This window comes from Urocampus carinirostris, chromosome 2 (genome assembly GCF_059441175.1).
Source record: "Urocampus carinirostris isolate Australia breed hairy pipefish chromosome 2, RoL_Ucar_1.0, whole genome shotgun sequence".
Taxonomy (NCBI): Eukaryota; Metazoa; Chordata; class Actinopteri; order Syngnathiformes; family Syngnathidae; genus Urocampus; species Urocampus carinirostris.
In genome coordinates, this window is record NC_142350.1 from 5,435,137 (window position 1) to 5,462,882 (window position 27,746).

The following is a 27,746-nucleotide window of genomic DNA, read 5'->3' on the forward strand; positions in this document are numbered from 1 at the left end:
TGCCCAGAGCCAGATGAAAAATCATGGCACTCTGTGACGTTCGCTTGCATAAGCAGCAGTGGGAGGCGAGCAACAGTGAAAAAAAACAAAGCAAACTACAAAGCAGCTAACACCAGGGACTAGAGAAGGAAACAGTGAGAAAAAAGTTAAAGATGACAAGGGCCAGATCATAATAATTCACAGTACTCGAGAAATTGTGCTTACACAACCAGCTATGGAAGGCGAGTGACACTAAAGGACTATAAGAGCTACCAAGTGGCTGTCATGAGTGGCTAGAGAGGTGTAGAAGGCGAGTGACACTGGAAGAGGAAGCAGGAGCAGCTAACAATGAAAATTGCCGCAAACCAAAACCTGCAGCCAAGTGGCTATTGTGAGTGGCAAGTGAAAGAAACTGTGAAAAAGTGACAAATGTGTATGTGTGTGTGTGTGTGTGTGTTGAAATAAATAACCCAGACAAATTAAAAAAATATATCTAAAAATCCGGGCACAGTGCTCACCTTAAAAGTATTTTAATGAAACAATTTGTTTTTTTGTGGTGCAAATAATGAAGCTTGACTTTCATGGGGGGGCTGGCTAAATTTAATACAAAAAAGAACACATTTATGTCTTTATCTTTTTTAGTTTTTTGTGTGTGTTCTGAACAAAACAAATAAAAACCTGACCACTTTGAAACAGTTTTTCTTATTTTATTGCGTTACAATGAAGGTGTTTTTTTACCTGGTAATAGATTTTTTTGAACATGCTGCTATATTCATTTTTAACACAAACCTTTTGGGGGGGATCTTTTAAAAACAATTATAGATGGTAACAATTTGCAACTACACATTCAAATGAGATCTGCTGCATCTGAGCCACAACTTAGATCTTATTGGATCTAGTCTAAACTCTAGTCTGTTTTCTGTCATGTAAAAAAAACAAAAACAAACGAGTGCAATTCAGGAAGGGTCCCGGGACACATTTTACCGTTAGGGGCCCGAGCGGTTGTCATGTATTAATTAAACCCCAAACAGGGTGCATCGATTGTGTTATCAGGGCAGGGCAGCCCCCCAATCGATTGCTCCCCTGATTTATGAGCGTTTTCGCCCACGCAAATCCAAATGGGTTTTCTGTGATCGTGTGAGGAAACCACCTAAACCACCCAAGCTGGGAAAACCGCCCAGGAGACGAAGGTTCCACTAAATCATGGGGTTCACACATGCGGCCCGCAGGCTGAAACATGCCTGCCAGTACTTTGAGAAGCGTGTGAGAAAAAAGAGCTGCACTTTTGAAATATGTCCACTTGATGTCGCCAAAGCCAGATGCCACTCGCGAAGCAATTGGAGCTGTTTTTTTCTCTTGCTCTTTTTCTCTCTTTCTTTCTTTTTTATTTTCCCTTTTTTTCTTGTTCTCTTTTGTCTGTATTTGTCTGTACCTTGTTTCATTCTTGATTTGTCTATTTGTCTTTCTTTCTCTCTCTTTTAACTCTGTTCTTCCCTCTCTCTCCCCCTTTGTTTTTCTCTTTTCTCTTTCTTTCGCTCTCTCTCTATTTCTCTTCTATTCTTCTATTCTGCTGCCATCCAAGAGTCTGTTGAACAACTGGCAATGTGGCTCACCAAGGTGGACAAGTCCGGCCTTCCTGGTAGATTTAAAATCTGGATCTACCAGCACTCTATTCTTCATAGAGTCCTGTGGCCTCTCTTTTGGAGATCCTCGAAAGGAAGATCAGTGGCTTTCTCTGGAAGTGGCTGGGACTTCCCCGCAGCCTTACCAGCGCTGCTTTGTACAGGACAAGCAATACCGTCTAGCTACCCTTCAGTGGGCTCATTGAGGAGTTCAAGGTGGCACATACTAGAGAGGCTCTTCAGTATAGGGATTCCAAGAACAGCAAGGTGTTATCAGCTGGGGTTGAAGTGAGAACCGGAAGGAAGTGGAGAGCTCAGATGGAAGTGGAGGTGGCAGAGTCACGACTGAGGCAGAAGACACTGGTTGGGGTCCTGGCATCGGGGAGAGCAGGTCTGGGCTCCTTTCCAAAGACCAAAGTGAGTCAAGCCCAAGGGAAGGAGAGACACCATCTTCTCCAGGAAGAGGTCTGAGCAGGAGTGGAGGAAGAGCGGGTGAGCAGGGCAGTCGGACTCCGGAAGCAGGGAGCATGGACAAGGTGGGAGAACACATTACAGCGCAAAGTGACCTGGTCAAGCATCATGCAGGCAGACTTCCACCGTGTCCGGTTCCTTGTACAGGCAGTTTACGATGTCCTACCAAGCCCAGTGAACTTTCATGTTTGGGGAAAGAGCGAGACACCCTCCTGCCCACTTTGCTCTGGAAGAGGCTCCTTGGAACACCTCCTCAGCAGCTGCCCAAAGGCCCTGGCTGATGGTCGCTATCGCTGGCACCATGACCAGGTTCTAAAAGCAGTTGCTGAGTGCATCGCCCTAGCAATCAACAGGGGCAAACACCATCAAGCCCCAAGCAAGGCAGTCAATTTCATCAAGGGAGGAGAGAAACCCAGGGCTTGTGCACAGACAACATCAGGACTCCTCCACATTGCCTCTGATTGGCAGTTGCACGTCGACTTTGGGAAACCACTAAGGTTCCCCCAGCACATATCAGCAACATCGCTCCGACCAGACATAATAATCACCTCTGACACTTCAAAATACCTGATCATGCTGGAACTCACAGTCCCGTGGGAAGAGCGCATTGAGTAAGCCAATTAAAAGAAATGTGCAAAGTACCAGGAACTGGTGGAGGAGTGCAGGGGCAGGGGCTGGAAAGTTTTCTTTGAGCCAACAGAGGTTGGCTGCAGGGGTTTTGCTGAACGATCCTACTGCAAAGTCTTAGGACGGTTGGGTGTGACAGGGACAGCCAAGAAGAAAGCCATTGAATCCGCTAGTGAAGCTGCAGAAAAAGCAACCAGGTGGCTTTGGCTCAAAAGGGCAGATCCGTGGACTGCTACTGGGACGTAAGTTGAGGCCTGGTCAACCTCGGCTGGGTCACCTTGGCGAGAGTGTCTGATGTCGCGAGACCCGAAACACTCATTGAACCCAGGATACATCACTGATGATGCGTCCCAGTTGCATCCTGGAGATGTTTCTTTCAAGTCTCTTTTTTGGATTCTTTCTCTTTTATTTTCTCTCTTTTTGTTTCTGTATTTCTCACTATCTTTCTTTCCTTTTTTCTTTATTTCTCTCTTTTGTTCTTCCTTTCTTGCTATCTTTATCCCTCTTTATCTTTCTCTGTTTCATTTCTCTTCTATCCTTTTCCTTTCTATATCCATTCGATATCTATTCTCTCTCTTTCCCTCCCTCCTTCTCCTTTCATTTATATTTTCCCCCAAAAGCCTTTATTTCTTTATTTCTCTTTAAACTATTAGTCCAGCCCCGTGTAAATGTTTTTTTACCATGCTAAAATGAGTTTAACACCCCTGCGCTGAATATTGTCATGTTCCAGCGTCTCTCATTTAGAAGGAAATGGTACGATTAGGCGGCCATTGTGTGGCTGAAATGTACTAACCGTGCACAGATTTCTGAAAAAAACTGAAAAATGAGTCTTTTTCTGTTCTGAAAAACTAGAGAAAATCTATTGGGAAAGAAAAACATTATTAAAAATTATTCAGAAAAACATATTTAGAATTGAAAAACGAATTGAAAAATGTAGAAAAAAACGAAAAATTATTTTCTGAATGTTTTGGGAGGGAATATTACCCCCCCAAAACATTCATAAAACAAAAACAATATTCTGAAAAGTATAAAAAAACAACAACAAGTAGCTACATGTAGTACTCTAAAAAATAATAGTTGATGAACTATTGTATAAACATGTCAGATGAAGGTTACATCTTGAGAAGACACGACGCCGATCTATTCCAAATCTAGAACGCAGTTCCGATAAGATGTCGGTTATTCATCATAATTGATAAATTAAAACTTAACAATAAATAAACTGTTAGTTCTCGCCGAGAGATGACATTTCGAGAATAGAGTGGGGTCTTATCTGTCTGGTGCAGTGCAATTGAAGACCACGCGGTGATTGATAGTGAGACGATTGTGCCGAGGACTCGCAATTAGCCGATTTGGAGCCTCCCTCTCCCACTGCAAACTACATCTTTTCACAGAACATGATTACAAGTTTAGGCACATTGCGGCTTGTAAAGGAGGATTACAGCTTTGTTGGTGAGAAGGAGAGCTCTTCAGAGTCCTGAAAAAATTCCGTTGCAGCATTTCGAGATGAGTTCAGGGCTTGTTGAAAGAAGGAGAATTTGAAGTTTAGCATTTTCTAGAAAAAGGAGCATGGCATATTAAGAAAATATGCAAACTAAATTGACAAACTATGTGAAAAAAGATGGGGTTACTTCCCAGTGTTTTAAAAAAAAAGTCTATCCATCATACACACACATACATATATATATACTGGACTGTCTCAGAAAATTAGAATATTGTGATAAAGTTCTTTATTTTCTGTAATGCAATTAAAAAAACAAAAATGTCATACATTCTGGATTCATTACACATCAACTGAACTATTTCAAGCCTTTTATTATTTGAATATTGCTGATTTTGGCTTACAGCTGAAAAAAACTCAAAAATCCTATCTCAAAATATTAGAATACTTCCTCAGACAAAGTAAAAAAATAATTTTATAACAGCAAAACTAAATCAAACATTTGAAAATGTCCATTGATGCACTCAGTACTTGGTTGGGAATCCTTTTGCACAGATTACTGCATCAATCCGGCGTGGCATGGAGGCAATCAGCCTGTGGCATTGCTGAGGTGTTATTGATGCCCAGGATGCTTCGATAGCGGCCTTCAGCTCATTTGCATTTGTAGGTCTGGTGTCTTTCATCTTCTTCTTAACTATACCCCACAAATTCTCGATGGGGTTCAGGTCAGGGGAATTAGCAGGCCAATCAAGGACAGTGATGCCATGGTCAGTGCACCAGTTACTGGTGGTTTTGGCACTGTGGGCAGGTGCCAGATCATGCTGGAAAATAAAATCCTCATCTCCATAGAGCTTTTCAGCAGATGGAAGCATGTAGTGCTCTAAAATCTCTTGGTACACAGTTGCATTTACTCTGGACTTGATGAAACACAGTGGACCAACACCAGCAGCTGACATGGCTCCCCAAACCATCGCTGACTGTGGGAACTTCACACTGGATTTCAAGCAACTTGGATTTTGCTCCTCTCCAGCCTTTCTCCAGACTCTGGCGCCTTGACTCCCAAATTAAATTCAAAACTTGCTTTCGTCTGAAAAGAGGACTTTGGACCACTCTGCAACTGTCCAGTGCTTCTTCTCCATAGCCCAAGTCAGACGCTTCTTCCGTTGTCTTGAGTTCAGAAGTGGCTTGACCATGGGAATACGGCTATTGTAGCCCATTTCCCGGACACGTCTGTGAACTGTGGCTTTTGATACCTGGACTCCAGCTTCAGCCCACTGTCTTTGAAGCTCCCCCAAATTCTGGAAGCGGCTCTTCGTCACAATTTTGTTAAGGCTGCGGTCATCTCTCTTGGTTGTGCAGCGTTTCCGGCCACATTTTTCCCTTCCAACAGACTTTTTGTGGATATGCTTTGAAACTGCACTCTGTGAACAGCCTGCTCTTTGAGAATTTTCCTTTTGTGTCTTACCCTCCTGATGGAGGGTATCAATGATGGTCCTCTGGACAGCAGTCTTCCCCATACTTGTGATTTAGTTTACTGAACCAAGCTGAGTGTTTTTAAGGCTCAGGAAACCCTCGCAAGGTGTTTCGAGTTAATTAGATGATTCAGGTGATTAGTTGAATAGCCTACTTGTATACTTTTTCATGATATTCTAATATTTTGAGATAGGATTTTTGAGTTTTCTTAAGCTGTAAGCCAAATTCAGCAATATTCAAATAATAAAAGGCTTGAAATAGTTCAGTTGATGTGTAATGAATCCAGAATGTATGACATTTTTGTTTTTTTAATTGCATTACAGAAAATAAAGAACGTTATCACAATATTCTAATTTTCTGAGACAGTCCAGTATATATATATATATATATATATATATATATATATATATATATATATATATATATACACAACTCACTCACTCATTCACGCCTAGGGACAAGTTGGACCGGCCGATTAACCTGACGTGCATGTTTTTGGAATGTGGGAGGAAACCGGAGTGTCCGGAGGAAACCCACGCAAGCACTGGGAGAACATGCAAACTCCACACAGAGGTTCGATCTCATGACCTCAGAACTGTGCAAGTTGCTCCAGTGCTATATTTTGTATGGAATGTATGTTTAAGGTTTATGTAAGTATGTTTAAGGCTTGTATAAGTAACCTGACTTGTTTTGAAACTGAAAAACAAATGTTTGATAAAATAATATGCTTTTTTATACAGTTACAAAGCAGGCTGAATGATAAAAGCATAGTACTGAAAAACAAAGCTACACATTAGGCATTGACATTCTGTGGTCTGTGAAGCCCTTTGAGACTCCATGTGATTAAGGGCTATACAAATAAACATGACTTGACTATGTCATGATTGCCAAAGTGAAGTCACCTGGGGGCAATCGTTTTGCGCGCTCTCTGATTGGCTGACGTTCTCTTCTTAAGCGGTCAGCGTCAAGAGGAGGATGTCAGACCGTACTTCTGTATTCCTGCGTGTTTCGCCAGATTACTAAGTACCAAAGACTACTCTTGTTTGATTCCTGCCTGCCTTCTGTTTTTGACCTGTTTCCGTTCCACGTTTTCGACCTGCTCTCCCACCCTGGCCATCGACCTGCCTGCTAAGCTGTACCGATTCCACCTACCTGTCACGGAACTGCCATTCCGTCCGAAGTGGCTGATGACCGACCATTACGGCGTCCAAAGCCAGTTCAGACAACTCTCTCTAATAAATATTCCTTTGAAACAAACGCAATTGGGTCCGAAATTCCGTCCTGGTTCATGACAGACTAAAAAGATAAATAAAGTTAAGTTTAACATACGTTTGGAAAAGTTAGGGGACATCCTTCTTCGTGGTAAAAAGTGGATGACAAAAAGCGATCCGACTATTTTCTCAACCGCATTAAGCTTTCTTATTCTACTTTCATTTCAAAAGAAACGGCTCGCCTCTTCTTTAAGCTTTACACCAACCATGTTGAATGGATGCACAAGGTATTAAACAATAAAAACGTCAAAGTTCTTAGCGTGCTAGAGATACAATGCAGTGTGTATACACACAAACCAGGACGTAGAAGCCAGATTTCTTCTTCGGGGTGGATGCTAGATGACCTCTCACAGCGCCACGCGGCGGAAAGTAGCACTACAGTACTCTCCTCTACTGGGAGAAAGATGCACACAACACAAAATCTAACTTACAGTAAGGAAAGGAAATTGACTTATTATTTGTTATTGTTGTTATTTTCTACTCATAATGCACTGATTCCATATTTCTTCCCTCAGAATTGAGTGATTCCATATCGGTTTCCCTGCACTTGCTTTATAAAAGTAACATTTACTGACCGTTGCTATGTTTTTCTTAATTTCTTTTAAATGTAAATGGTCTGCATTTTTAAGTCACTGAAGACATCCCAGAGCGCTTTACACTGCGCTTCACACTATTACACACATTAACTAACCGATAGCAGCGTCAGCCATGCAAGGCAACTACCTGCTCATCAGGGGCATTAGGCATTCAGTGTCTTGCCCAAGGACACTTCGACATATTACACGGAGGAGCCGAGAATCCAACCTGCGACCCCTTGATCCCAAGACGAGCGCTTTACCTCCTAAGCTACTGCCCACATGCTGCACTTTGGAATGACCCTACGATTGTTTCATGTTTGTGATCTGAGTTCTTGCTACGGAATAAAATGCTTGAGTGGGGGCTGGTGATTCCATTCTTGTACATATACAAAAGCCATAAGGGCAAAAAACAAAAACAAATTCTCAAGAACTAGAAAAAAAGTATTCCAGAAAACAAGAAACAAAAATAAATCTGAAAAACTAAGAACAAATATGGAAAAAAGGAAATCTAAAATTAATATATTAAAAATAAAACTAAATTAAATTATTCTGAAATTTAGAAAAAAAAATCAGAAAAAATATTCTGAAAGCCAGAAAAACATTCCCGAAAAAAATAAAATAAAATATATTCTTGAAGACTAAAAAGAACATTATTTATGCGTTTATGAATTCATGCTGTTGGGGTTCAGGGCTGATCACTCTACTGAGACATCCCTGGTTAAAGTGACCAATGATTTTCACCTGGCAATGAACTCACTGTGCTTCATCACTGTTGCTGCTGCTAGATCTCAGTCCTGACTTTAACGCTATGGACTAAAACATGGAAAAATGGATTGGTCTCTAAGAAACTGTCCTCTTTGGTGTTACCTGTTGTGTTCCGCAGGGCAGAGTACTTAGTCCCATTCTTTTCAACATTTATATGCTTCCATTAGGTTATATTATTCTCAAGTATAATATTAGTTTCCATTGCTATTATAAATAATTATTTCGTTATCTCCCTTCTCCATACTGCAAGTACTTCTCTCCGGTCTCCCAAAGTCTAGCATCAAAAGCTTGCAGCTGGTATTATAATCTCAGCTTCAGACTGGGGCAGCATAGGGCGAGTTTTTGCAATGTTGCAAAGATGGCAAAAAGCTGTTCTAGTAATATTCTTAACGTGTAACTGAATTGACAGATTTGGGTTAAATGTGACACCTACATTTTTGACAGAGTCACTCTGGGTAATATTACATTTGTCAAGGTCCATAACAGTGTTTGTGGACAAGTCACGGCATTGACATGGACCAATAATAAAAATTTCAGGTTTTCAGGGGTTGATGCGCAAAAGGTTAAGAGACATCCATCTTTGTAACTCAGTAAGGCAGGCCTCAAAATATCCACACCTTAACGGAGCAAATCCCTCCATTGGAAGATACAGTTTAGTGTCATCTGCATAGCAATAGAAACTAATATTATACTTCTGAATAATGTCACCGAACAGAAGCATATAAATGCTAAAAATTAGGGGACTAAGTACTGACCCCTGTGGAACGCCACAGGTAAAATTAAAAGGCTCAGAGGTCACATTACCATATCTAACACGATGCATACTATCTGAGAGGTAGGATCGGAACCATGAGAGGACAGTTCCTAAAATGTTAGGTCCTGCAGCACATTTAACAAAGTCATTAAGGGGTTTGTTCGTTAACCCTGCGTGCTGCTTTGTTTTATTATTGTTTATCACGGAGAACACATGTTCAAAAGCACTGTAGTACCAAACATGGATAGAACCTTTGCTGGAAGTTGACTCTTTTACACCTTTACTACCCTCCAGTGGTGAGAAGGAGTATTTGGTTTGGATGATTTTTTTAAAGCATTACTTTGGACAAAAATGCGCTCGAGAACTCCAAAATTTTCAAGCGTCAAGCTACTTTTTGTTACTAGTTAGCGCAGAGTGCACCGAGTTTGATATGCATATCTAAAATAGCAACTTAGATAGATAGCTTGCTAAATAACTAGTATTTATTTATTTTAATCCAAAATAACATATAGCATTCTATTACCATGTTATTACTATGTTTTTTAACAGGTTAATTATTAAAATAGGGTTAAATAGACTCAGTCAATCAATAAAAAAAAAAAATCATTTTTACAGAAAATCACAATGACACAGCAAGCAGAGTTCTTTTGTAAATATGTCACAAAATACTACAAATGAGAAGGATACTGGCACAGACAGCACTGGATGAGAGAGCGAAGGGAGCGCGTGTGCTACGTGCGCTATTTGTGCAGAGATCTGCCCACACTTACTGCTCACCCAATCAAATCGCTCTGAGTGCTTTGCTGGTGTTTTTGGTTATTCGCAGTTTGTTTTGTGGGTTTTCATCATGAACTATCTCAACACTGAACATGAGCTCCCATCTAAAGGATTCCCAAGCGATGTACAGCCGATATGGGGTCTGTTGGTGTGACACCTCAACTGTAAACTGTAGTTGAGGCTTTGCCGTAGATATACTGGACGGAACCCATTGGGCAAGCAGTGATTCCTCAGTTTTGCATTTACCCACTTAATATTTAATGTTTTCTATATTTCTGATTGTTTTAAAAAACATATTAATAGCAATTAATTAAATCATTGTAATTAAATAAAAGTAACATTAAATTGAATTAAATAATAATTCAATTATTATAAATAATACTTATTTTTATTATTAATAATGTAAATATGGTGAATTGATTTAGCTTTTGTAAAAAAAATTACATATTAACATATTGAGCCATTTTTTGTATTCAACTTTGTAATCGTCAAGGAGCTTATTAATAAACAACTATTGTAACAACTTTATCTTTTTTAGTATCTGAAACATTATTAAATAATAACATTTTATTAATGATAATAACATCAAAATAACATTGCAGAATCGTTTTTTGAATGGGAATTAGATAAAATGAATATGAACGTGTTTAAATCTAGGCACACTTATATTCAATAGCTTATGAATGATGTTGACATTCTGTTATTACCTATATTTGATGTTGATTATGTGGGACTTCTTGGGATCAAGGGCAATACAAATAAAAATGACTAAACTTGAAAAAAGTTGACACCTTACAACTTCTATTTGGAACCCACAGAGAAGATTTGCATGTGTTAAATTTAATCTCCGAGCCAGATGTACTCACAGCGGGCGCGGATGCGACCCCCGAGCCGCATGTTTGATATTACTGCCGTAAGACGTCCGCGGTTAAAGTCTCGCCTAAAAGCAGTCTCTGCCTTCAAGGGGAGTTGCCTTGTATTCAATTGGTTCTCAAAGCAGGAAGCTCCTCCCCCTTCTTCCGTCTCTACCACTCTTCTGCCATGCGTATTGACTACCAGGGGGGCTTCCACCGTGCAGTCTCCGCGTGCACACTAACCCGCAGAAATGTCCCGGCGCAAGCAAGCCAAGCCGCAGCATCTGCGTGAACAAAACCCCGCCGGAATCCCCAGACCACCCCATTACGGTACGTCAAAAAAACAAAACAAAAAAACCCCCAACTTAACTACTATGTGTTAAGTACTTATTTTCGTTTGAATTCACTTTTATCGTTGTATACACTCTCGTCGGTTATCATCATAGTTCTAATTAGTATTTTGCGGAAAAACACTTTATAGCGCCAAGAATTGTGTAATTGATATGTTCTTACATTGTTATTACAATGTAGTATACTTAGCTTTTTATGAACACTTTTTGTATGTTTATTCCAACATAAATCAAAATATGTAAAGTACTTATTTTTGTTTTAATTCACTTGTATAGCTGTATACATTCCAGCAGGTATAATCATAGTTCTAATACGTGTTTTTTTGAAAGATAAACTACTTTTCAGTGCCAATAATTGTGTAGTTACAATATCATTACATTCTCATTACAATTTACTATACTTTGCTTATTTGTGTTTTTTCCCTTTTTATTTGGAATGCTTTCAATTTTTTTTTGCACGTTTATTCTCACATTAAATGAGATTTTTCTTACTGATAATCTTCAAGCACTGCCTCTTTATTTCCGGATTTAACCTTTTGTAACATATTTTTAGGTTACTAGGGTTATTTTATGTTGATTCACATTTCTGGTTTATACGTTCTAGTTATAGTTCTAAGGAAATTATTATTCTTGCCCGTTTGTTTTGGCATAAATCAAGATGTTTTTTGTTTCTTCAAACACTGGCTGTTTATTTTCTAATTGATCAGTTTGACATGTTTGAGATTGCTAAAGTATTTTTTTACTTTCATTTTAATTTTCTTATTTTCTACATTCTAGTCTGTTTTAAAGTATATATAGTTAATTAGAAAATACATTCCAGCACTAAAAATTGTGTAACTACTATGTCATCTCACATATTTCCATAATTCATTTCACTCTGTTATTTGTAGTTTTTCTATTTATTTTTAGTTTTTAATTTGTTTGCCTGTTTATTCAGGTATTAATTGAGATATTATCTTAAAAACTATCTTCCAACACTCCCAATTGATCAATTTGTAACATATTTTGAGTTTGCTAAATTATATACTATTTCAATTTTAATCCACTTTTCTGGTTCTATTCATTCCAGTATAGTTATATTTACTGTTCTAACTAGTATTCCTGCCTATTCTGGCATCAATCAAGATATTTTTCAACAATTATTTTCAAACACTGCCTTTTTATTTTCTCAATTATCAACTTTTGACATATTTTGAGGTTGCTAATATACTTTTTAATTTCAATTTACTTTACATGCATATAGTTCTATACATTATTATCAGTTATAGTTCTAATTAGTCTCATTGCCTTTATTATTATAGCATAGATTTAAGATATTTCTCCTTGATTAACTTCAAACACTGCCCCTTTATTTTCACGTTTTGTACATATTTTGAAGTTTCTAAAACCTTTTTTTCATTTTATTCCACTTTTCACTCATATTTTTATACTTTTTCGTCACTTATAGTTCTTATTGGTATTATTGCCTGTTTGTGAAGGCATAAACCAAGATATTTTCTCGACAATTATCTTCAAACACTGTCCCTTTATCTTGGGTAATTACCACACATACTTATTATAATAATATTTGTAAAGCAGATCTACCCACCTGTGTTATTGTACACCATCTCCTTCCCGTGTTATTTTTCTTAATTACCGTATAATTCTATTTATTTGGTGAGCAGATGCCATTTGATTCTTTTCACACTGGCAGGATTGAATTATAAAAAAAAACGAATGTAAATGATTTTTAATCGCTATACTGTAGAGAAATATGATCGGGTTCTCTGTTCTGCTGGGACATTAAGATGGGTTGTTTAGTTATTAAGATGTCATAATATACTTTAGTTCATCAGAGTTGAAATAGGTTAGAAGGCAAGAAGAAAGTCCTGGGAAATGAAAATGGACTAGATACCTTTTGTATTTTATTTGAGAGAATTATTCAAAGGATCGCCTTGCTTTTATTTTCTCTGCAAGTAGCAAGCCTAAAGATGTTCTTTTGTTTTGGGCCGGACCACCCACCCGGTGAACTGCCGATTGTGTACTTCTGACAGGGAATAAAGTGCCTACCATCGCCGCTAATAGCAAACGAGTATTGTCGGGCTTAAAAAAGACGATACCTGTTTATTTCATTTTATTCTGAAGGTCTATGCTAACAAAGTTTTTGCAAGACTCATTGCAAAAACCCAAATCTTGGGTTTATTTGACCCTACGTCTTGCATTTTGCAGAAACAACCCCCACAAAAATGTTGTCCTGTATTGTACAAAAGAATTCGGCCAAAACAAACTTTTTTGGTTGACAAGAACCCCCCATTTGGTTTAATTGGACAATTTTAAGCCAAACCTGGGTAATTTTAACTCAACTTATTGCTTGATCATCAAAGCAGAAACTTATTTTTATCCATTAAGAGCTCATTGTTTTTTATTCGTGATCATAGTATTATGGCACAATTTTTATTAACATTTTTTCTGTGTGCACTTGTGACCTTCAGTACATTTCTTTATAGAACATTTGCTATCCACGAGTAATTTCCACTGCCAGCAGACTCAAGTCGTCAAAAAACTAGAAGTGAATGACAAATGTATAAAAGTGATACTACAATATTCTATCCCCATCAATGTCCTGAAAAGGGCAAAAAGGTGCAAAAAACATGAATAAATTGTTTAAGTTTAGATTTTTTTAATTTTATCTTCACGACGGAGTAGTAGTTTAAAGATGTAAAAAAAGTGTCTCTTTGTTTGTGTTTTTTTCCCTTTTGTATGTTTACAAAGTAAATATAAGTGTTCCCGTGTTTTTGCAGTTAATATATTAATTTCTGAGAAGTAGTAACCATACAGGACTTTCTCAAAAAGTGACAATATCAATATGGCGGAAATTCAAATACCCCATCTCAAAATATTAAAGATATCATTATTAAATTACAAGGAAGCTCTGTGCCATAATCAGCAATACTAAAATAACAAAAGGCCCGCAGTCTTTCAGTTGTTTTATAATGACTCTGAAATGTACATTTTAGTTCATCTACTTGCAGGGCCCAAAATGAAGGACTTTATCACAGTAGTCTATTTTTATCAATAAGGTAAATTCATGAGTAGTTTCAATTCCAGCAGACTCAAGAAGTCAGGAAACCCGGAGCGGTGAATAAATACAATACTAATTTTTTTTTAAAATATGCAGTATTTCCCATAAGCCCATTTTGGAGGATGATAAGCGCAGACATAATGACATAATTACTTTTTTCTTATTAGCCTCCATGCTGTCCGTTATGTTACATACAATAATGTAACTTCTTCTAAGGGTCATTGCCATGTCCATCCCTCCATGTCTATGGTGCACTTTGTTTGCTAGGTCAATTCCAGTCATCCAGGCAACACGATGTGACTGATAACTAATCATGTGATATTTTCCACCTTCCAGACTTTGTCGAGGACACGGAGAGGGTTTGCCAAGAGTTCTCCTCTTGGGAAGAGCTCAGTTTACATCGGAAATCCTGCCTTCAGGGTCGCTCAGCATTGACCGGGGCCACCGAGTTGCCAACAGGAACTTCAAGTGCAGAGTCAGGCGAACCATCGCCAAGGGAGTCACCACTGGCCGACTCCGACAACCCGGATGAGGCGATGGAAGTGGAACTCTATCCTCAGGATCAGTACACCTGCAACCCTCCTTTGTCAGATCCTGCCGAGACCTTACCCAGCACCAACGTGACTCTGGAAATTCTGCACAGTACCAAGGTGGCCGTGGCCCAGTTTTCCCAAGGGATGGGTACTGCGGGGCGGGTAGCCTCGGCCGCCATTCCGTTCATCCTGGACAATTTGCTGGCTTTGCAGCAGCAGCAGGTCCACCAGCTGCACCTGATCGAGAGCATCCGCAGCCAAGTGGCTACCATGGACAAGCAGCAGAAAAAGGAGGTCTTGGAGCCGCTTTCCAGAGCCTTGTGCCTTGTTGCCAACCCGTATCAGCCTCCTGTTCTGCCAGGGAACACACCCCCCATTAATATTGTTTCTGAAAAGTCACAAAATATCTCTTCGGAAACTGTATCCAAGCAGCTGGTTGCTTCAGAGGTGGCGTGTTCTTCAACATTTTCTACAGAAAAGTCCAATTCAACCCTCTCCAGTTCTGACAGCATTTCTGCATTAATGCAAGGCTCGCATCCAGGCAGCAGCCCCATGGGTGGCACGTCCTTACTTCCTCACAGCCCCCCCAGTAGCGTAATTTTCCCTAACCCATTGGCCTGCATTGCTGCCACAGCCAACGTGCTGGACCCCTTGGCAGCCATGATGAGGCACCAGAAAGGGAAGCCGCTGTCGTTGGAAACGAATTCCGTCCCCGATGAGCCCTTCTTTAAGCACAAGTGCCGGTTCTGCGGCAAAGTGTTTGGCAGTGACAGCGCCCTCCAGATCCACTTACGCTCCCACACTGGAGAGAGGCCCTTCAAGTGCAACATCTGTGGCAACCGCTTTTCCACCAAGGGCAACTTGAAGGTGCACTTCCAGAGGCACCAAGACAAGTACCCTCAGGTCCAGATGAACCCTTATCCCGTGCCAGAGTATCTGGACAACTTGCCGACCAGATCTGGCATTCCCTATGGAATGACTTTACCACCGGAAAAAGCAGTTTCTTCGTGGCTAGATAGCAAGCCAGTGTTGACGAGCTTACCGGCCAATGTGGGTCTTCCAACAACTGTGATGGGGGACTGTATTACGCCATCTGTCCAATCGTTGCACAATCCTACTCGATTGTCTCCAGTTGAAGACACTCCACAACCCATACAAGAGGGATCCGGTAATATAAACATGGAGGACGTACACCTGCCACAAAGCTACATGAGAGTACAGGAAACTAGCATCACATCTGAAGTAAGCCCCCAAGGACCTTCACTGTGCATCTCCCCCTCGTCACTCCCCTGCAACCTCAAAGACCCGCTCCACGGCAACACCCTGGACTCCCCTTCGGAAACCTCAAAGTTGCAGCAGCTAGTGGAGAATATTGACAAAAAAACAAACAACAATAACCAGTGTACCTTATGCAAGCGCATCCTCAGCTGCCCCAGTGCCCTCAAAATGCACTACCGCATCCACACGGGCGAGAGGCCTTTCAGGTGCAAGGTGTGCGGCCGGGTTTTCACTACCAGGGGAAACCTGAAAACCCACGTGGCTGTTCACAGGGAAAACCCGCCGGTTCAGGTGCAGCACTCGTGCCCCATCTGCCAAAAGAGGTTCACTAACGCTGTGGTGCTACAGCAGCATATACGGGCCCACATGCTAGGGCAGATCCAGGACTATAGTCGGGAGGGAGACCTGGAGAAGAACTTGTCCAGTCCTTCAAGTAATGACCTCACTGACGATGTCTCAATGGATGATGATGACAAATCGGAAATCCTAGAGGCGGAAAACATCATTAGTCCTCCGAAATCTTCACCAGAAAACCCTTTCATGGACTCTACCATTAACCTCAGCACATCATCTGATGGTTTTGACGACCAGATTCAGATCCGATGCTCGTTAACCGAAAATGCAATTAAAAACTTCGGTACCACCAGCCCCCCTGCCACGCCCCCATTTTCTCCCGATTCCTCTGAACGTTTTGTGGAGAAAGAACGACCCAATTCTGTAACACCATCCCAAACTCTGCCAAGATCACAAAACGGTTACACTGAACCGTACCCGACGTTCGGTGTCAACTTATTAGCCAGCCCGGGAATAGCCGCCCTGTTGGCGCCGCCCCCCCCTCGTCGGACGGCCAAACAGCACAATTGCGGCGCCTGCGGCAAAAACTTTTCTTCGGCCAGCGCACTTCAGATCCATGAACGCACCCACACTGGAGAGAAACCCTTTGTTTGCACCGTCTGCGGGCGGGCCTTCACCACCAAGGGGAATCTTAAGGTACAGTAGACGCTCTCGCTTAAGATGGTTATTTGGTATTGGTTATCATCATATCAAAGAATTGTCTGCGAATGGCTGAACTACATCCGACAATGCCTTTTTCTTTATTCAGTTTAGAATTGTGTGCGTTTCAATGAACTACTGTATTTTTTTTTTATTCAATATGGGTCTGAATGCCTGCTGTGATACTAAAAGGAGAAGGAAAACATGAAAACCATGGAAACAATTTGTTATGATCAACAAATACGAAGAAGGAACATGAATGGTTGCCTGGCTGTAACCAATCGACGATCGGGATCGGGGATTATTAATAAAAATGAGTTGGCGATTAAAGTAAGCAATCATCGATTGGTTCTAACCTTGAAACCTGGGAAGGGTAGCCTATCATGTGCCTTTTTCGTTTTTCTTTATCATTGCAAGCTTTGTTTCCATGGTTATCATGATTTTGCTTCTCCTTTTAGCATTATTGCATGCCTTGGCCAAGAGCGAATAATTACTGCAGGACACAAGATTCTGAACTGAATAAAAAAAAAGGCGTTGTGGGAGTTAATTCAGCCAATACGATCAATAAAATGTCTGCATAGTGAGAATAATTCTACTTCTCCATTTAGCATCAATGCAAGCCTTGAACTCATAGTAACTAAAGTAAAAAAAAACACAGTATGGTAAGGTCGACTAGCAGTCTTTTATAAGCACCTTAAAGAAAGGCATTGTGGTAGGTAGTTCAGAAAATAGCATATCGGCGTTTTTATGATACCGTTATTCAAACTAATAGCAGAGCAGCATTCTGATATGTGAAATAGTTGTTGATGTCGTGTGTGTGTGTGTGGGGGGGTGGGGGGGGGTGCTGAGACACCTTAACGAGGGGCCCAAAAAACATCTTATTCCTTACGTAACTTGAAAACATCACCAGACAGGGATGCCGTATCCTGCGGGTCCACAGTCTTAAGTTTTTTTTTACCTGTTTTTAGGTTCACATGGGAACGCACATGTGGAACAACGCACCAGCCAGTAGGGGGCGGCGTCTTTCGGTGGACAACCCTGTGGCCCTTCTGGGTCCCGAAGTCGTCACTTTGGACCTGGGGGCCCGGGCTGTCCGAATGAACGCCGGCTTCTGGAGCCGCTACGCTAGCGCTATCACCAGTAGCCTGAAGAACAACGAAATCTCCGTGATCCAGGACCGAACTGTGGCGCCGTTGCCCCCTGTGCCGCCCGTCAGGAACCGCAGACATTTTTCTATGTTGATTGACAACAGTAAAGAAATTGGAATCAACTAATGCAATGGACATTAAAGTATTTGTGAGAACGCTGGTTTGTATTGACAGTAAATTACTGTATATAAATATTCATAATACCCCCTTTTCGCTCACTCTATCCTCCAATATAGAGGCCAGAACTGCACGCATCAATCTGTTGCTTTGTCATTTGCTAAAAGAATTATACAAACTGAGTGAGAGTCTTAAAAAGATCATCAATTTGCTACCAAAAATCTCAATACTGTTATCCCTCGTTTATCGCGGTTAATGAACCCCTGCAACATGCAAAAATCTGCAAAGTTACCCCCCTGTATTCAACATGTGCTCTGTGGGCTCCTGCTTGCAGCAATAGTCGTCTGGGGATAATGGATTGCAGTTAAAACAGTTGCAGGGAGAACAGAAAAAAGCCGCCTTGCATGATAAAAATGTTTTCTCTCAACTCCTGCTCTCAGAAATAGTTGACTTGGTATAATGGATCGGAGAAGCATGGATCCTGCTCGCTCTAGGCGGAAAGAACAGGAAAAAGAGCCACCGCGCATGACTCGAATTTGCTCCCTCAGCCCTTGCTCTTAGCAAGAGTCGACAGCAGATAATTGATCACGGCCAAAACAGGTGCTGTTCATTTCAGGCAGAAAGAACAGAAAAAAAGACGCCAAGCATAACATTAATTTGCTGTTTCAGCCACATGGTGAGCAATTATCAACTGGGGATAATAGCCTGCGGCAAAAACAGGTGTGGTTCATTTTAGGTGGAAAGGACATAAAGAAAAGAGCCACCAAGCCAGACATAAATTTGCTCTCTCAGCCCCTGCCGTCTGCAATAATTGACTCGAGGTAACGCACTGCAGCCAAAACAGGTAATGTTCTTTTTATGTTGAAAGGATAGAAAAAAAGAGCCACCACAAATGACATGAATTTGCTCTCTCGGTCCCCAATATGTCAGCAACAATCGACAGGGAATAATGCATCAAGGCTGCACAGGTGCTGTTCATTTTAGGCAGAGTGAACAGGAAAAAAAAGCTGGCACACATGACATAAATTTGTCCTCTTAGCCCCCGCTCTCAGCAATAGTTGACCGGATATAATGGATTACGGCCAAAACAGGTGCTGTTGATTTTAAGCAGAAAAAAACTGAAAAAAGGGCCATTATGCATGACATAAATTTGCTCTCTTGGCCCCTGCTCTCAGCAATAGTTGAATGGTGACAATAGAATGCAGCTGCACATGTTCAGTTTATTTAAGGTGAAAAAAATATACAAAGAGCCACCACGCACAAATTTGCTCTTTCTGCCTCTGCTGTCAGCAATCGTCGCCCGGGGATAACAGGTCGTGGTCAAAACAGTGGAGTTTATTTTAGGCGGGCCACAATGGCACACTCCAGAAGCTCAAACTGAAAAAAAAAAATCACACTGCTAACGCATCACAGCCACAATTGTTTATTTATTTTGACGCCAACCAGAACGGCACGCCTCCCAACAAACGGGCCTTCTGGCGAATATAGGATTGGGGATAATGGATCGTAACTACACTAGCACAGTTCATTGTAGGTGGAACTAATAACAAAAAAGAGCTGCCAAGCCTGACAAAAATGGGCTTTTCCATCTCCACTCGCAGCAATATGCGATAGGAGATAATTGATCGCAGTCACACGAGTGCAGTTCGCTTTTTGGTGGCCAGAATGGCAAATAAGAGCTTCCCAGCCCAACATAAATACGCTCTGCCCGCCCCAATTTGCAACAATATGTGATTGGGGATATGTTCAAGGAAACTTTTTAACCCACAATGCACTGAGGCTGTTAAGTACAAAGGGATTACAGTAAATAAAACATATTTATCCTCTGAGCTGCTAGAGAAAAAAGGGAACAAACTGAATGTTCTGATATATAATGCATCAAGTTCTTCGCTCCTGGACTGAGGCCAATGCTGCAAGCTAGCACAACACATGCTCACCAATAACCTCAACTCATTTAAAGGGGCAGTGTGTATTATTTAGCGCATCCTAGTTGTAAAAAAAACGTAATTCATTAAAACAGTTGGTTTAAATAACAACCAATTATACATTACTATAAGAATGCTCATTTAAAAAAAGTTGGGGTTGAGAATTGTTTTTATCTATTTTACATAACATGAGCTGACATAATTTTTGGCCATCTTGCTGCTCTGAGTACTTAGAAAACCAAAACCATTTAGACCAGACCTGGGCACTCCGGTCCTGGAGGGCCGTAGTTTCTGCATGATTTTTGAGGTTTCTCTGATCCAATACAGGTGATTCCAATCACCAGTATCGTTAACGAGCACTTGCTAGCTTGCTAACGAGGTTATAATTTGTATCACCTGAGTTAAAGAAGAGCAAACTTCAAAATCTGGCAGGACGTATGGCCCTCCAGGACCGGAGTGCCCAGGTCTGATTTAGACGGAAAAAAAAAGAGAAAACAAAATGGTGCCGTTTGGTCACTATGAGTCCTCGTGGTTTGTATTCTTACTTGTGCTTTTTAGCACTCCTTTTCAGTTGCATGACACAGCACAGCGAAATCTATTGGTCAAATAATTCACATTTCCCCTTTAAAATAAAACTGAATGATTATTTTTTGTTATTGTTTTTTTTTTGCTAAAACTACAAAGCACAATGGCAGCACAGTGGTTAGCGCGTGTGCGGCACAGTTCTAAGGTCTTGGGAACCTCCTGTGTGGGTTCAAATCCAGCTACCGGACTTCCTGTGCGGAGTTTGTATGTTCTCCCCGTGCTTGCGTGGGTTTCCTCCGGGCACTCCGGTTTCCTCCCACATTCCAAAGACATGCATGTCAGGTGGATTGGCCGGTCCAAATTGTCCCTAGGTGTAAATGAGCGAGCCAGTTGTCTGTCCCTGTGTGCCCTGCGATTGGCTGGCAACCAGTTCAGGGTGTCCCCTGCCCACTGCCCGATGATTGCTGGGATGGGCTCCAGCAACCCGTGGCGCTACTGAGGATAAGCGGTGCAGCTAATGAGATGAGATAAAGCACAATAAAATAGAGAACAAATGCTCAGCACTGCAGCACATATTAACCTCTATGTTAAGTAACACTGAAGATAAAAAGGTTTTATTTGTTAATTTGTTAACATGTTTGTTGCTACAAAAAGTTTTCGGTTTTCCACAACACATTTTTTAGTCTTTCTTTGGCGTTAGAAAATTTGCCTTGAGGAATACAATCAAAACTCGTTAAAATGGTATTGACGGTACGTGTAGTTATGTCAGCACAGATTCACATTTCAGACATGGTTAGAAAAACGAGTAAAATAAAAAAAAGGTTATATTTACGCGTAATAATACAAATATTTACGGTAATAACGCTATACATTACGGTACGATGTGTTGAGTTTAGAAACTCCCATTTTCCCTTACCTCAATTAATTTGTTTCTTTTTAGGGAGTATCAAAGTATAAATATCTTTGATGCTCCCTAAAAAGAAAATGATTTAATTTGAAGCGAATTTCACATGATATCTCGAACGCCACGTAATTCCCGGGTCTCCAGTGCGGTGACGTCACGGGGTGGACTTCCCGGCCAAGATGGCTGTCAACATCCCGTTAGATTCGATGCGGAAAAGCTTGAGGAGAAACAACTACAACTATTATTCTGTCAGACAATCCAGGTATTTGGCTTCATTTTTTTTGGCCTGACGTCTCCCCGGTTTCGTGATGAAATGACGTGTTAGGAATTTGGGGTTGTCGCTTTCGTTCTGCGTGTGTTGATGCGTTTGTTTACTGTGACGGGGTTAGATAGCTTGCGAGGCTAGCTTAGCATAGCTGCTCTCTGAGAATTCCGTTTAATTTTGTTTCTTTTTGGCTGAAGGGGGATGTGTGAGTAAGTGGTGAGTATAATTTATAAACGTTTGGAATGTTATCGTGTGCGTTCCGAAAATTCTTATTTGCCCCGGCTTTGCTACTTTTTAATGTTATTAGAGCTATTATGTGTCTCATACGTAAGTCACGTGACAGGTGATTTGGGCACCCCGCCCCTTCCAGCACCTGATGTCCTTATTGTGTTGATTGTGGGTCAAATTTTGGACCTGATTTAGTCCCCAAATAGACATCTAAAATGACCTTGTTTCAAACCTTTTCTTTTCAACGTTTTCAAAAAGATTTTGTTGAATTTCATTAAAACGTCTTTTTTCCTTCGTTTTAGACTTTAGTTCAAAATAGATATCTTAAACTGTCTTTTGTCAAGCCCATCCATCTTAAGTTTTTCTTTTCAACATACTCCATAATACGTTTTTATAAAACAAACAAACTAATAAAGACATCTTTTGGACGAATAATTTGCGTCCGTTTTAGTAATGATTTAGTCCAAAAATAAACGTCTAAATTTGTCTTTGTCCAGCTTGTCCTTTTAAACCAGGGGCCAGCAACCCAAAATGTTGAAAGACCCATATTGGACCAAAAAAACAAGTTGGTCAGAAGTCGCAAAAGATTAAAAGCCTTATATAAGCCTTATAATGAACGCAGTACATGCTGGATGTGTCCATTAGCCTACTATAAAAATAAAAGTTGGATGCAGCACATCGTGTGGATAATGATGCACCACATACCTACTCTGTTATAGGATACCACCTCAAGTTTAACTTTGTTACTGTATTATTGAATTATGTTTAATTGTTTTGATACAAATAAAGAAATGCAATTTTTGATAGGGTTTGTTTTTTGAGGATTAAAAAACAAAAACAAATCATAGGTGCACAGTGTGACCCTTTCTGGGCAACAAAAAGAGTGTAATAAAAAAGCAGCATGCATTTATAAAAATAAAATGGCAACCTTTTGAAAAGGTGAACTAAAAAAAAAACACATTCATAGAAATTAAGTTTGATTTCTGTAAAGTTACTTTTCTCTTTTTACCTTTTGGAGTCCATGACTGATCACACACAGATGGTGGCCTCTTTTAAAGGGGCGGGGCTTGGATCAGCTCTTAACGGGGTCACAGGAAAGGAAAACAAGAGAAGAAGAATTGCTCTATTACAAGCTTATTGTTATAACTCGAGTTGAAATGTAATATTCTTCTCATTTTTACAGCATTGGAAAACATTAAAAGTGTTTGTTTTATGTTTGTCCTCCTACAGAAAACATATTAAATAAAAAATATATTTCCCTTCACCAATCTCTTTTAGTTTGTAAACATTTTTGGAATCGCAACAGGGACCCATTTGCTTGCGCTAAAGAGCCGCATGCGGCTCCCGAGCCAAGGATTTGCCGACCACCAAACTAAACAAAAAATTGTTTTTTTGATGTCTTCAAAAAAAATTTTTTCCAACCAACTAAAGGCGTCTTTTATATATAACCTGTTGTTTTTTTTTAATTGCTGCTGCACTTATTCATCTTACTATTTTTATAATGTACTATTCTTCAGTGCGTTATTATTATAACTTAGGCCAGTCTCTAAACACTACATTGTAAATATATTTTGCCTATTCTGACGGTCTTTAATATATTTTTTTAAATCTTTAAAGTCTTTATTACATGTTTACACTGGAGTGCCATGTCTAATCTCATTGCATACAATATTCACAACGATTATATCAACAATAAAAACAACTCTAATTCTAACGTTTGCGTCAATTTTAGATGCGATTTATTCCCAAAAAGGACGTCTAAAATTATCTTGTGACCAGCCTGTCAATCTAGATAAAAGTTCACTTTTAAATGTCTTCAAAAATGTTTTTTCAACCAAATATTAGCGTCTTTTGGATGGAACTTTTGCGTACTTTTTAGACTTCATCTAGCCCAAAATGAATGTCTAAAATTTGTCCAGCTTGTCCTTCTCCCCAAAAAGTTATCTATTTAACATATTTGAAAAAAAATTCTACCAAAAGACGTCTTTTGGACCGAAAATTTGCGCCCGTTTTAGACACAATTTAGTCCAAAAATAGACGTCTAAAATTGTCTTCTGTCCAGCCCATTGACATGCAAATTATTTCTTTTCAACGTCTTCATAAATATGTTTTCAACCAATTAAAGGCATCTTTTGGACGGAACATTTGCAGACTATTTAGATGTGATTTAGTCCAAAAATAAAGTCTTAAATGTTTTATGTTTAGGCTATACATCTTTAAAAATGGTTTTAATGTCTTCAAAAGACGTATTTTCAACCACATGAACGCGTCTTTTTAATCTTTTTCTTTCAAGGTCAACACACTTTTTTTGCGAAGAAGTTGTAAAATGGTTAATTCTCTTTAAAAACTCGGAATGTGAATAACAAGTGGAAAGGCCTATAGCCATCCATGACTTCAACTTTTTGCCACAAGAATTAACCACAATCAACCATTTTTCATCAACAATGAACTCCAATCAAAAACAAGTGCTATGGACAGCTACCATACCATTCATCAATGATATCTTCTTGCAGAAAATATCAAAACTTGAAATAACAGCAGCAAAGCACACACGCACACACACGCTTCTTTAAAATATTCGCCATCAGTAGACGGTTTTCTGTGCTTTGCTATGCAGTGAGCAATGTGATAGCTTGCTTCAGTGGTGGTGTTTTTCGCAGTGACAAAGGTTTTCAGGGTCTGTGTTTGTTTGCCGTACCTGGACACAGCGCGTTTTAATGTCTCTGCCTTGAATTCATGTTCATGTTTCATCTCGTAATGACGTTTAACACTTGATGCGCGAGGTACAACGCTCTCGGGGCATAATGCACAAAACAGCACGGTCATTGTTGCACAAAGCCCCAGTCATCTGTCCACACTGGCTGGAAAGAATGCGATGTTTTCGCTCGAGGAGCCGTCATGATTCCTTCATTTATCGCGCGCATGTGTTTCGTTGGCTGGGTTAAAACACGGATCTCTCCTTTGCCAGGTATCGCGCAAACACACACTTACAGAAAACCCACGTAAGGCCTAATGTAAAGCCTCTAAATAACCTGCACACAACTGAAAATGTCTAAATTTCAGATAAAAATGCGCATTTTCAAAGTATAATAATTATTATTTTATTGCGCGCTCGCGTGCCACTGCTGGCACGCGTGTCATAGGTTGCCGACCCCTGGTATAGGCCCACTAGTCTACCAAATGGTTTACTGCGCAAACGTTACAGCTTGAAGTTCACACAAAGAAGACGGCATTTGAGGAATTCAAAATCCAGAAGTAATCCATAGGTTAAATATTATATTAGTAAACCATAATGTCATCGGAGTATGGTACAAGATATATCTAATGGGGAAATAATATAAGACTGAGTGCCCCTCTCACTCCAATATAGGATCTACTAAAAGACAAAACATCAATAGTAGTCCATTACAACAAAAGACTAGCGTTCCTCCTTCCATTAAGCTGCATGTTCCCGTCATTGGCATAACAGGTTTCCTAAGTACACGTTTACTCATGTCACAAAGCAAACACTGAAAAGTGAGCTCTGTCTTTTGCAATCTTCGCAGGTTCTCCGTGGACGATGAGCCATCCAGCTTGGATGAGATGCCCCTCATGATGTCCGATGAGGCCTTTGAAAACGACGAAAGCGACTATCAAACTTTGACTCGGGCCAGGGTCAACCACAAACGACGAGGACTTTCTTGGTTCCTTTTTGGTGGCTGGAGAACCATGTGTGGGAGGTAAGTCGATGTCTGCCTTTTATGCTTTTCATTGAATTTTTGTGTCGTTTTCTAATTATTCCAAAAAAAGTTTTGTATTTGTCCTCCAAATTTTGCTACTTTTTTAGTTCATAATTATTATTTTAAAATATGTATTTTTTTAACATATATATATTAGATTTATCATAGATATATCATAGATATATGTATTATAGATATGTATTAGAAATAATTGATATCAATCGAAATAAAACCCTTAGCAAAAAGAATTGAATCACCAGTCCTGGGCAAGCCCTCACTCAGATATTTTATTCTCTAGAAAAAACTCAGATCACAAACATGAACCAACCATAGGGTCATTCCAAAGTATTATATTGGCATTCAGAAACACTGTAAGAAATTAAAAAAAACATTGCAACGGTCAGTAAATGTTACAGTTATATAGCAAGTGCTGGGAAAAAAATATGGAATCGCTAAATTCTGAAGAAAAAATAAAGAAACAGTACATTTTGAGTAGAAAATAAGGAAACACCCAGTCAATTTCCTTTCCTTAATTGGGCACCTGGCTTAGATTAAGTCTGTTCGTTAGTCAGCAGTTAAAAATAGTGCAGTTATCACACCTTGGAGGGCTCCTGGACTAAGTGGATTGGCAAGAATCATAGCTCCAACAAGAAGGATGTCTCTTAAAACCAAAGACAGGATCGCCAAACTTCTTGAAGAGGGTTACTACTCGTATGGTTGCCAAAGATGTAGGCTGTTCACAGTCAGCTGTATCGAAGATTTGGACCACATACTAGTAGCATGGGAAGGTTGTTAAAGTCAAGTGTACTGGGAGGCCAAAGAAGAGATGTAGGCGTCAAGACAAACAACTAAAGGCCATATGTCTTCAGAAAATGCACTACAAGACAAATGAAGAGAAAATGGGAGGAAGGTGGAGTCAATTTATGTGGCAGAACTGTGCAAAGTCCGCTGAGGAAGATTGTTTTTTTATATAGGAAAGCTAAAAGGAACCCATTGTTGACACTTAAACATTAAAGAACAACACTGCAATTGACTAAGATTCAGATTCAGATCTACTTTATTGTCATTCTAGTACACGTGTATACAGAACGAAATGTCGATACATCTGACCCGCACAGTTTCCTTGAATGTACAGATATAAATAAAATGTTGTATTGAGTTGGAGTATTGAGTACTAATAATATACTAAATAATTATGGCTATGTATAGTATTTTACAGTAGCGCAAATAGTGCAAGAGGAGCAGCTAACCAGATGTGCAAAAAGGGCAGTCAGGTAAACAAGTCAGGTAAACAGTAACAATAACACTGTAACAATAACGCTGTAAGTACAATAGTGCAGAGAAACAGATGTGCAAGGAGTGGCTAGCTATAAAAAACTGCCAGTAGTGCAAAAAGTCAAACAAAACCAACAGATTTACAGATTAGCAGCAGTTAGATTTACTATGTGTTTGATTGACCATTTAACAGTCTAATGGCCAGGGGGACAAGACTATTGTGGAACCTGGTGGTCCTGCACCGCACACTGCAGTACCTCTTCCCAGAGGCTAGCAGAGTGAACAGTCCATGATGGGGGTGAGAGGGGTCCCTGATAATGTTCTTAGCTTGGGATAGGCAGCGCTTCTGGCCAATGTCCTGAATGGAGGGTAGAGACGTCCCGATGATTTTCTCTGCTGTCCTCGTCACCCTCCTCACACTACCCCAGTCGGAAGCGCAAGGAAAGGCAATCAATGACTGTGGATGACTGGATGGAGGTTATCTTTAGTGATGAGTCAGGAATCTGCATTGGACAAGGTAATGATGCTAGAACTTTTGTTTGGTGCCGTTCTGGTGAGATTTACAAAGAAGACTGCCTAAAGATAACATACAAATTTCCTCAGTCCTCAACGATATAGGGCTGCATGTCAGGCAAAGGCACTGGGGAGATGGCTGTGGTCAAATCTGCAATAAATGCACAAGTTGAAATTGACATTTTGGACAGCTTTCTTATTCTTTCAATTGAAATAAATGTTTGGGGATGATGTACTCATTTTCCAAGATGGCAATGCATCATGTCAAAGACCAAAAACTGTGAAAGCCTTCCTTGGAAA

General features: G+C 40.1%; 2 protein-coding genes across 2 annotated transcripts in view; both read left to right on the forward strand.

Moving 5' to 3' along the window:
- Positions 1 to 10,806: 10,806 nt before the first annotated feature.
- Positions 10,807 to 18,130, forward strand: sall3b (spalt-like transcription factor 3b). The gene is made up of 3 exons (XM_088327763.1): positions 10,807 to 10,942; positions 14,360 to 16,824; positions 17,796 to 18,130. The coding sequence occupies exons 1-3, from the start codon at positions 10,864 to 10,866 to the stop codon at positions 18,099 to 18,101; spliced, it is 2,850 nt and encodes a 949-aa protein (XP_088183889.1). The 5' UTR covers positions 10,807 to 10,863; the 3' UTR covers positions 18,102 to 18,130.
- Positions 18,131 to 21,562: 3,432 nt separating this feature from the next.
- The window catches only part of atp9b (ATPase phospholipid transporting 9B), a 48,727-nt gene continuing 42,543 nt past the window's right edge, over positions 21,563 to 27,746 (forward strand). The window contains exons 1-2 of the mRNA XM_088328527.1: positions 21,563 to 21,708; positions 25,485 to 25,658. Coding sequence (XP_088184653.1) covers positions 21,626 to 21,708; positions 25,485 to 25,658 — 257 coding nt within the window. The 5' untranslated portion in view covers positions 21,563 to 21,625. The remainder of the gene's footprint in view (positions 21,709 to 25,484; positions 25,659 to 27,746) is intronic.